The following is a 12,253-nucleotide window of genomic DNA, read 5'->3' as shown; positions in this document are numbered from 1 at the left end:
ATGCCTCCATCATAGAGAACGGATAAGTTTCGACAACCAAAACCACAACACGTGGTAATAGAAGGAGACAAGCTAGAGCGAGTCCTTATTCCAAAGACAACTGCCTTCATAAAGATCAAGGAGACCACCTATGAGAGAGCTCCCTCATCCCCTAAAACAAGGCATTTTTATCTTCTGCTCATAAGCTTACTTCTACCTACAATATCAAGCTCTAGAATTTGAATTGATACCTTGAATATAATATCCAACCACACTCATTTATACTTTATCAGTTTTTATTGGTTTTTTTCAATAATTTTTACTCCCAATTCACTATTAACTTGCGCGTTGAAGTGTTAACCTCTTTTGTGCAAATCTCAATCCATAAAGTTTGGGAAAAAGCCAAACATCTCATTCTAAGATTTCAATCCATAAAGCTTGGAAAAAGCCCAAACATCTCATTCTAATATTTCAATCCATAAAGTTTGGAAAAAACCCAAACATCTCATTTTAAGATTTCAATCCATAAAGCTTGGAAAAAGCCCAAACATCTCATTCTTGAACTCTGAACTCGAGCGCCTTTCAATTGTATATTCACTTTGTAAAATAATATTTTTTATTTAAAAAGTACCAATCAAATATTTAGTTAAAAATATTTTTAAATATCAATTATGTTATTATCATGATATAATAATTGTCTTGAAATAATACGAATCACATGTAAGACAAGTGAGTCCGACTGGTTGTTATGGATATCGTTTTTATGTGACCTCTGGTGAAAATCAAGTAGCCTCTAGAGATAATTGAACACGTCTGTCATCACCAACATACAAATCGATCACCTAAATTGTTGAACTTCAGTGATCGGAGTACGAGCAATGAGCATAACAGAAGCCTCCAAGCGAACTCGTGGGGGATGTGCGTGTGTGAGAGAGAAAGAGAGTCGGCACTGTTCATTCTGGGAAACTCATTTTCAATCAGCAATTTATGCTAATCTGAATGTATCTTCAAATTGAAGTATGTAACGTCTGTTCTCACGCATGGAGTATTTCCTCTGTAACTAAAGAAACTATCCTAATTACATACTGCATCCACTTGCAAATTAGCTAATTACATACTACCCATACGTGAGTTATTTGAAACTTAGCTCTACATAAATGCCTAAAGCCTTCTCCCACTTCCAACTCAAAACAGTTATAATCTACCTGAAAAGAATCTCTCAAAAGACAGTTGCGATGATTCTTGTATCCGCCAGCATGAGTTTTTCAGAAACGAGCAAGGCAGTTAGTCCGAGTCTTGGATTTCTAGAGCAGGAATTCTTCGAAAACGAGCAAAGTTCCGAGAGTATGATGTTGCTGTGTCGTGTGGAATCACTGACCGTTTCCTCTTCTGAGAGAATCCTTGTTCAAAATCAGATAAGAGGCCCATGCAGCCATCCTTCTTAGTGCAGCTACTCGCTTCAGCATACCTACAAAATCATTTAAGTTATAGGATGTAAACATTCACCTCAAAGGATAAAACAATGTCAGCGTTATTTACTGTAAATTACAATGAGTTCCTTGAGATTTGACATAATTACAAATACTCATTATTGTTTAAAAAATAACAAATATCTACCTGAAATTAACGATTGTCTAACAATACCCTCGTAACAGCCCATTGTGGAGGTATTTGTTATACGACCATTAATTCCAATAGGGTACTTGTAATTTGCAAATCTCAGAGGAGCCCATTGATTTACTCTAACATTTATTAGTGCATCCTGTGACAAGATGGACAGTAAATTGAGGCACTTGTGCAAAAAGTGCAGTCATTCTCAGGATAAACTTTATGAATCTGACGGACAGAGATGAGGTTGTTTGAATTTAATCGGTCTAGCAAATTCAGCAGAGGTCACCAGCATCAGCCACATCACTTGGCAAGTCTCGTTGCGGGACTTTTAGAAGACAAGAATTTTCTATGCATCAAGATGAATTTCCTACTCTTTCAACTGACTCTAGCTTCGACAATGATGAACAGCAAGGAGAGAAAATAACTTCAGTAAATAGCGTATTTGGATTGGCGGATTTGAATTTGAAGAACGAGTTAGAACAAGATTTCAAATGACTCCATTTGATAAGAATTTGAAATCCATCCATATTCATCAAAACATAGTTCAAAATTAAAATAGAAGGATTTGAAATCCTATAAATTTAGAATTATCCAAACAAGTTGAAAGGATTTGTTATTAAGAATTTGAATACTTTGATCCAAATGCAACTTAAGGGGAAAAAGATTATGGAATTGTCACTAATTACAGGCCCTTAAAGGAGGAGAGATGCAAGGAGCAAAGGAGTAAAGACCCTTCTCCGTGTTTCTGCTCAGCCACTAAAGGAAAAGAGAGGCAAGAAGCAAAGAAGGAAAGAACCTTCTTTGTGATTTTCGGGGTGGAGGAGTGCGGCAAAAAGTAATAAACAGATGAAATCATCACCCAAGTGTCAGGCTTCTAGATGTCAAGAACAAGCATAAGACTATAAGTATTGGTAACAGAAAAGCCCCTTTTTTCTCGGCGGTGAAACATAACTACATTATTCCAACTGGCAGACCACCTGGACACCAAAACCATAATCAACTTGCAGTTCTACTTCTCTTTCTCTCTGTCACAAAGTAAAAACATGACCACAGATAAACAAGTCCATCAACCACAAACTAGATACTGCAACCATGTTTCTTGATTCAACACTTAACAACAGCATCCAAACACCAAAATCCTTAACATGAACAAATGACAGCAAGTCCAGAGCTTCATGAATTCATATTTGGCTTCAAGAGCGCTTTAATCACTCGCTTTACTTCAACTCCCCCTGTTTGTTTCAACTCTTTCTTTGATTTTGTTGGCAGTTTAATTGGTTCAAAGTGGACTACCATGGCTGTAGATCAGGATGTTACAAGAGGTAAAGCTAAAAATGATACCACGGTGACATGTTTCCAATCGTGATCTTACTAAATAGTTGAGTGAAGGAATAGTAGAACAGATCAACACAAAAACACATACAACTATATCAGCATAATTGGATGTAGAAGTGAGCATGTAAAAATTGAAAACTGCAACAGCCATGGCTGCCTTAAAGCAACTAGCATAAATAAAGTGAAATATAATATTTCTGCACCAATAAAACCCAAACGCATGTCATAGCTATATAGTTGGGAAGGTCAACAAGTTTCACTAATCTGTTCTGTGGCTCTTATCCCATTCTCTTGATTTTGTGCGAGAAAACATTAAAATAGAGAAAAGTTTCAAAACCCTAAAATCTTTTATTTCCATGTCAATCATCCTCCCCTGAACATCTATCTCTCTTTCACTCTTCCTGGTGCTCCTTTCTCTCTCTGTGCTCTTTTATCTTCTTCAAGACTTTAATTTCCCCCCAAGAAAACCTTCATCCCTTCTGACATACTCTGTCCCTACTGCCTAGCACTTCTTACTAGTTCTGTTCAACAGCACAAGTGCCAGTTTCTTTCCGTCATTTTATTGATACCTAATGATAGATTTATTGTTATTAGGTTAGAATTCTTAGAGCTACTTCTACCAGAGCTACCGCACTCTAATTCACAGAGCAGCAATACACATCCCTTGCCAGGAAGTAGTCCTCCAGTACACAACACGTAGATAAAAGCAAAATGGGAAAGAATTCTATACTTTTGTCCATGCTTTTTTCACCGTCTTCCGTTCATTTTTCTCAATGAATTCCAAAAGGGTTTTACTTAACTGAAATGAATTTAAATCATATTAAAAAAATATCCACACCTTACCTTAGGTATGAGACTATCCATGAATCTGACATTTTAAACAAGCATGTAATATAGCATATTTGTCCTTCACCATCAGACACAATGACGTATCTGCTTCACATTTCGTTTTCTTATCATCTTCACACAATGTTCTTACTCATGTTCAACTTTTTTATTCCTTGATTTTCACATCACTCGAACATTAACTGCAAACACTCAAGGGCCAGCACATTATAGGACTTCGGCACCGTAAATAATCAGTCAGCAAAGCGAAATCATTGCAAAGTTTCTCAAGAGAGTAATAATGGTAGACAAATAGATAACCGTTTACTGGAAAGAGAGACTCATAATAGAGAAAGAACCCATACTGTTCACGGATGATCTTGAATGCCTCTTTCGTTGCATAAGGTAAACCAGTCTTTGGATCACGGTAACTGCATTATACCACAGAGTAAACACATCACTCAGACTATTTCCATGCAATATACGGGTGTGATATCTAGCTACAAGCATGTAGAGGGTAAAATTAGGTCTAGCAAATTAATGCTCCATCTGGATAATGTAGTTGAGGAAAATATTTTCTTTTGCTTGGTTTAAAAACATAATATAATATGCTTGTACATCTATGTTTAAAACAGTGATCTTTTAATGTAAACAAATTCGGTTCTTTTTCATAATTTTCACCTAAACATGAAAACATATTAGAATCAGTATTACTTTATTAAAAGAAAATCATCATGAAATTGTTTTTCTTTGATTTTCTTTTCCTGTTTATCCTTTCATCCCAGATCCAAATGAAGTGAAAAGGAAATCAGATATACACTTCTATCCATAGTGGGTAACGATTCCTGGGTGGTAATCGAACAGTCACAAGAACCAGCCCAAGTGGGTTCATGCAAAAGCTCATTCATGTTTGTCCATATGACTAACGAACTGGATAGAGTAACACTAGCATATTAAGTTGCACTTCAGCATAATTTCTTAAACATTATATTTATGAACATAAGCAAACAAATAATGATATGTAAAACGGTTGTGCTTCTCAGCTAGGCCAAAAAACTGATATTTGCCATTTCCTAAATTATAGATACGGTATAGTGTCTTGCAGTTTAGATGGTGAAGCTTGTTTACAGCCTACATATTAAAAGCAGTACAAAAAGCAAAAAATGCTTTACAAGTCTCATCATTTACACAAAATAAAATGCAACTTCAAAAAATACAAGATGATAGTTGCAAGACTAACATTGCTGGGAGTCCAGTAATAGCACACACTTGTTTCTTCGGATCTGGAAAGATGTAGACATGTAAAACATCAGTCAATTGCAAGCAGCATGCGTAACTTATCAATGTGGAAAATTTGCAACTCTACTTTAGCTACAATTATAATCATGACAAATGCCCCAGTCATCACATCCGATGCCTTGTAGAGTTTGAGGTGCATATATCATTAGCTAATTGGAGCTTTACAATGAGTAACACAAACTGGACTCTCAGAACCCAAGTCAGCATAACTACTACTTAAGATGCTCATGAAGTTCAATGCCCTATTTGAAATCTAAAAGAGTTGCTATTCATTTGCTAATGCTGAATAAAGAAAAAAATGAAAGATAGAGAGAGCTCACGACCTTCAATCATGGTAGCTCCAATTTGGTTTCTACAGGAACCAAGATGCTATGCATTTTTTTCTGTACTACAGCATCCTCTCTTTCCATGATAAATATTCACCATGTGAGAAAACTAGAGAAGTTCATGAATGACTTCCATTCTCATGCTGAGAAAGCAATCTGACTACAGAAAACTCTCATTACCCATCTATTCTCAAATCCAAAACTATTCTCTCTGTAGATGAGTAGGTGTTTTGAGTTTCGAGTGAGGGTAGGGACTGCCTGGAAGGCAGAAACATGGATGTCCAACTTTGACTCTCTCTGATACTCTGAAATGATTGATCAAATGGACTAAGCAGTCAGTTATTCTGTAAGATCATGATTGACCATGAATATGCTGTACTTATAAATTAACATTCAAACAGGGATATTACTTTTCTTTAATACACCATGGTTACTAAAGCATTTTGGACTCAAACCATAATTATCAAACTAATATTCAACTTTGTGGTTTTCTCAGAAAATGTTGCAATAAAGCAAAAACGAAACAGGATTCTCCTCATACAGTAGTACACTGGTAAATTGTTTGAGAAGGCAGTTCCAAAACTTGCCATCATGGGTTCCCTCAAGGCGTGCAGTCTTAATGTCTGAGGCATATGAAGCCTTAAATCACTTTCTGACACTTGATTGATGACTTGCCTTAAATATCAGCAAATGAAAGAAAGTCTTTGAGTATTTTGCTAAACAGAAAAGAACCAAGAAAAAGCCCTCATCTTTGTGTTCTTTTGTTACCTAAATAGCTTGTGCATCTTTATCATATCACCAAAGTGAGATTTTATACATTTTTTTGGGATTATCGCTATTTTCTCATACTTGAATATGTTTTCTTTATCCTTGCCTTGGCTGTTCAATTAGATTTCTGGAAGTATGTCATTCGCTCATTTTTCATTTTCTCTTAATATAAAACTGCTGTATGCTTCTAACCATCACAAACAGCAAATGTTGCCATCATGCAGGAGCTGAGCATTCATTGCGGCAATTGATTCAAAGATTATTATAATGAAACAAACAACGTTATTATTGTTATAATCATCATCAATTATGGCAAAAGAGAACTATGGTAGGTTATGTTATCAGCGGAGCAATGGCTTTCCACTTTGATAGAAATTCCAATGATTAGATGCATTGAAGAAGAAACCTCATTTATTGCTCAATACTGCAGCAGAAAATGAGTTGGTTGCTAATTTTTGAAATATCAGTATATGGTAGCAATGTACAACAGACTGCTGCCGAGGTTTATGGATACACTTATCCCTTGCTGTACTTGTAAGGTGATTTTAGTGTCTATAGACCACTGGCCATTAATATGAATCTATCAACTGTAAGTAGCATGTCTAAAGGCTAAAGCTATGGCTGAACGAAGTCAGGATCTAAGAGCAGCCTTCTAGAATGTAGTGAATATGGTTTTTCCAAATTACAAAACAATAAAAAGAGAGTAAAGAGAAAGCAGAAAACGAATATGGTTGATTACGCACAAGGTTTGGCTGTGGTTGAGACTTCCGACTCAAATGACGATCCATTCATGAAATCTAGATATGAATAACCTGTACCAAATACGTTGATTTACGTTCCAGTGGAAACTGAGATAATAAATAATTAGAATCGAAACCAATAATATTCTTAAAACTACTAACAGAGCAAATGTTGTATGAGAAAAGTCAAAATTCAAGAAAGGGAATAGATGAGCTTGCCGTTTTTAGAAAGGTATCTTATCTGAGGACCACTGTAAACTGCTTTGTGCACAATGGCTCTTTTCTTTACTTCTTCCTCTCTAGCTAACACCCTTTCCAAGTTTCTCAAATTCATAATCTCTGCAACATGTTTTTCATGCCATGCCATGAAATTGGGTATCGCTACACAACACAAATTATAAGAAGATAAAAAGTTATCTTACAACAGGAATTTCATGGGAAGCACCTGTTTGAGCTGCTTCCAAAAGCATCTCTTCTTGGGTCATCCTCTTCTCCTCACCTTCCTTTTTCCTTTTTATTGGCTGGCAATTGAAGAATATAATGAGCAATGAAAAATACTAATTGACTGGTTATTCAAAACTTTAAAGAGCTTAAAGTATAATGAAACAAAAAGTCATTTGAAAATGGGTTCCAACCCCTTAGACCTTCCTACACATTTTTACAGATCAAGAATTATTAATCATAAAATAGATAAGAGTTACTTAACGGTAAAAATACTCCTAAATAACTGCATAACTTTTTCCATGAGATCTGAAAAATTAATAACAGCTTTTGTCTGACAACGCCCTAAATAGACCATGTCAAGCAATGACAGCTAAGAGAATCTCATGAAAAGAACAGAGATAAACCATGCTGATCTGCATGAGGACGCCACATATAAGTTAAATCTTTTGGTTATGTAAAGCCTCAGAAAACAGTAAACAGTTTCTACTGTGTTTAAGCCTTCTCTTAAAATATGCATCAGTTGTACGACAATGCAACTTTAGTAATGGTTACAAGTCATCAGAATAACTGCTAAAAGCTTCGGCCACAGCAACAATTATGGGACTTCTGGATGTTGTATGAGATATCAACACGCTTCTGCATCTTGTGAAAGAGGATGGTTAATGCTACACCAAAGTTCATGGGCAACCTTTTGGACTATTTCCATGATTACATTCCCTTCCAAATGAAACAAGAATACACTGACCCAGATTCAAATTTAAACTATGGGAGGATAGTTCTGTCCAACTACTAAGCCAAAGATTTCTAGTGCACTCATCACTAGTTTCTCAAAGTTCTCTACATTACTTAATCGAATAGAATCCCTGCAAAGCATCAAAACAGTGTTTCAGGTTTGCTTTTTAATATTGAAATTACTCTATGCCCTGAAAATTCTAAAATCAGGAAATGAACATAAGTTTCTTAGTTAGGCAAATTGGGTATCTAGAATAAACTTTCGACATGAATTAGGATGTCGTCAAAACGTCATGATTAGATGAACAAGCCAGAAAAACAAAGTCCCACGAAATGCATCTTAAAAAATCACAGTTGCACATGGTATTTAAATTACAAATTGGATTAACATTTTTCTGCTATACAAAGGATTAACTCGTACTAGAATGATAATTTGTTTAACAGCATGCTAATGGAAGAATTAATTCTTCCATTAGTCTAACAAGCCAGAATTGTCAGACAAGCTGATCAAACCCCCATGCTTGTGCAAATTCCTATCTAGAAAATTAATTGACAGTTTATTTTTCTGAAAGACAAAAATGTCACTTTTTGCCAATCTTTGAAATGGATCTGTGTACTTCTGTTGGCAAAAATGAAGTATTATAAATGGAAAAAAAAATCGCATAAGTGTTCTTCTAATCACATTTATCTTTCTCTTCGTAGTCGAAGAGTATATGTTTAAGCACCCACATTACTTCCTTGTGCATGAAGTTCTGAGGAAATATGTTATCAACTACTAAATTTTGCTCATTAAACTTGGATGAAATTTGCAAACTAGGTCTGAAAAAGTGGTGTACTGACAGAGGAAGATATGTGGCACTTTGTAGACATCAAAAGGTGGGTTTCAGACGGTAATGGAGAGTTGACACAGCCTTCAGTTGCTCTTCCCTCCCTCACATATTGTGCTACCACTTATCTCTCTGATCTCTCTGCCCTTCAGTTGTTGTTCACCCCCAGCTTTCTTCCCAGAATCTTGCTCGACTAGACTTCATGTGTTATTCTTTGCTTGTATTATGGTGGGAGGATGTGTTAGTGTATTTATCTACCTATAAGGGTGGCAGCATGTGCTAGTGTTAGTGTATTTTTCTCCGTATTTTAAATGGCATTCTTGACTGCATTCTTGAGTGCATGCCCTGGGCGTTCCACAAGGTGGAGAAGGCTCTGAAATTTCCCTGAAAAACAAATCTCCTTGGGAAGGGGGGAAGCAGTGGGTGGTGATTAAGTATACTTGAACATTTTGGCTTTTACTGGTTGATGCCAAATGCCACAAATGCAGATTTGAGCCGAAGAGTTATATTTTCACTTCGAAAATATAGAAGGAATTACCCTGACAAGTGAAACTTGCCTTTCTGAAAGGCCCTTCCCACCCAGTGTAAAAAAAACTGTGATTAATGTCTCTCCCTCTTCTCAACTAGGAACAGGAATAAAAAGAAAAGAAGCTCAAGCTTGTCAAGACTTCTTTCAACAATATTTCTAGGATTTGAATATTCAGCCCCTTAATACTATCAAATGTTGTCAGGATCCTCTCTTTTCTTGACTCATAATAGGAGGTTCCCTTTAACATTTCTTAATATTTGTCCTTGAATAACTTCTGAAGACGAGCTAATGTAGTTCCCAAGTTAATCTTTATGATGACTTCAGTTTTCCATGTAAGTTTTCAGGATTTTAAATATCACTTGTTTCCTAAATCTCTCTTTCTAAGTTTACTTTACATTGAATTTTACTGAATTCCAGAGGCCTTTAGACACTCCTATGCAAGTACATATGTCATCCGTCTTTTTCCAAAAAACGAAATATATCATACTGAATCTGATGCCTCTCACAGGCAAGTTTTGATATGTATGCCAACAGATGTTTCTCTTTCTAGTAAAACAAATCATCAATCATCATTTCACCATACCTTCATTGTAGCTTGCAGTGCTGCACGTATTGCGTCTCTCTCAGCTTGTCTAACAATCACAGAAGTTCTAGTTGACTTTCTAACTATCTTCTCTACCTCAGCATCATCAGGAACATCATTTTGTTCTGAAGGAGTCGAATGGTCCGGAGTTTTCTCATCCTTAGATGCACTTTCTGACTTAGAAAGCACCTTCTCTTTTTTTGTCTTCTTTTTCTTTTTTGTGGGTGCCTTTCCAGGATATATTAGTTTCTTAATTGTTCTCCTGTCCCAAAGAAAACAAAAAAAGTAAATTGCATAAGAAAGCCCGGCAACCATGTTATTTCCTCTAAATGAAGAAAAATTTCAGACCTCTCATCAGGTTCATTTTCCACTTCTTCATCTGCCTCAGGCTCCTGGCAGAATAATGAAGTAAGTACAAGTAAGAGAAAAGGTGAAGAAGAGAATGCAGACCTCAAGAAAGCATAAACTTACATCTTCATCAAAGTCACTATCAAAGACATCAGCAACCTCTCCTTCTTCCTCATATTCCTCATCATTCTCCTCCTGGAAATATAAGTTAGTATGCAGCTATTAGTATGAACATCTATAAAAGTCAGTGACCAATCTTGTATCACATGCAGAAAGAAAAGATGAGCTCGTCAAAGACATAATTGCCAGTATGAATATCTATTTAGATATAATTAAGTACATTTCAGCATATTCACAAATGACTAACAATGTCATTTATACTTACATCTCATTCAACCATTGAATTTCAGAACAAACCGACATATTCTTACATGTCTATGGATTTTTCTCCTCAGAGAAACAGGAATTTGATCATTTTCAAATTTTCAATTACTCAATTTAACCATCCTTGAAATTCTACTAGACGGATAATTTTCAGATATATCACATCATTTTCGTTATTATCACCCCTGTAAGCATCATAGGCAGTACAAGTCATAAAACTGTCATTCTTTTGTTTTTCCAATTTTTCAAATGGTCCCAAGTACTTAAGCCAAATCCATAATAAAATGAAAAGTACAACAAGCTAATAGTTTGGTATCATGTTAACCCACATAAGAGACACATCTTGTTGGCCAAAAACACTACCTCTTTGAGAGCATCTTGATTCCAAAAGACTTCGTCTTCTTCAATCTCCTCATCAAGCAACTTTGTCATCCTAGCACATAATGTTAGTTTCATTTTGGTGCAAAATGCATATACTTAAAGTTCGTACTATACAAAATACTTTCCTCATACCGTTTGCCCCTGGTAGCTCGAGAGGCACGATCAAGAAACCCATGTTGCTGTGCCTCTTCTTTGCTGGTCCCCATAAAATATGGCTCTCCCAGACTAACAGAAACCCAGAAAACCTCCAAATCAGAAGCTGTCAGCTATAATCTGGTTATAGCATTTCGTCGAACACTTGCGGCAAATTAAGATCATCACATCATAGAACAGCTACGAGAAACGTAGCGCTTGATTGAATTGAGGTAGCAGCGACTGATAAAAACAATTCCAAAGCAAGGGAAATTGGTACGGCTTTCTCTTGGTTTACGAGTTTTGGGAAAAATTTTAGCGCCACTGTACAGGGCCGTCGTTTTCACTTTTGGGTGGTCGACTCTTCTATTACCAAATCCTCAACTTTTGACCTTAATTGCAAACATGTCCTGTACACGCTTATTTATTTATTTTTTTTTCTATTTTCACAAAATATAATTAAATATTTTTTTAAAAATGAATCCAAACATTATACATACGTCTTGCTTACTGTTCACCTGACTATTTAAATTTTATTTTTGCAAAAAAGACTAAAAACCTTCTATTTTAAAAAATAGGTTAAAAATCTTTCGTGTTTAAAGAAACAAAAAGTTGAACGTAATTCGACTACAATATATCTTTTTTAATTTTATAAAATTATCCTTCTTTGTTTCTTTTAATTTGAAATTGTTTTTTATAAAATTTTTCTTTTTATATTTTTTCAAAAAATAAATAATTGTTTTTTAATATACTTATTTAAAGATAAAATATTAGAAAAGTATGTTAAATTTTTTATTGCTTTATAATTTAAATTAAAAAATTAAATTAACATCACATAAAAATTAATGTACTAAAGTTCGTTTTTTAAGTTTAGATATCTATATGAATGTAAATATTAATCTATTATAACAACTATATATTACTATTTAATTTAAATATATTAAATAAATTATATTATTTATTATAAATAGTACTCAAAATTAAATTATCATTATAAAGTAATTAAAATA

The 12,253-nt window shown here is 35.0% G+C and overlaps 1 protein-coding gene across 1 annotated transcript; it reads right to left on the bottom strand.

The window, feature by feature from the left end:
* LOC105161281 (SWR1 complex subunit 2) lies at positions 936-11,629 on the bottom strand. The gene is made up of 11 exons (XM_011078922.2): positions 11,244-11,629; positions 11,094-11,163; positions 10,470-10,541; positions 10,347-10,390; positions 9,999-10,260; positions 7,329-7,404; positions 7,103-7,222; positions 6,887-6,955; positions 4,991-5,033; positions 4,116-4,181; positions 936-1,447 (listed from the first exon to the last, which is right to left on the bottom strand). The coding sequence occupies exons 1-11, from the start codon at positions 11,315-11,317 to the stop codon at positions 1,264-1,266; spliced, it is 1,080 nt and encodes a 359-aa protein (XP_011077224.1). The 5' UTR covers positions 11,318-11,629; the 3' UTR covers positions 936-1,263.

Source organism: Sesamum indicum, linkage group LG4, assembly GCF_000512975.1.
Source record: "Sesamum indicum cultivar Zhongzhi No. 13 linkage group LG4, S_indicum_v1.0, whole genome shotgun sequence".
Lineage (NCBI taxonomy): Eukaryota > Viridiplantae > Streptophyta > Magnoliopsida > Lamiales > Pedaliaceae > Sesamum > Sesamum indicum.
The sequence above is the reverse complement of the archived record's forward strand: the minus strand, read 5'-3'. Positions and strand labels throughout refer to the sequence as shown.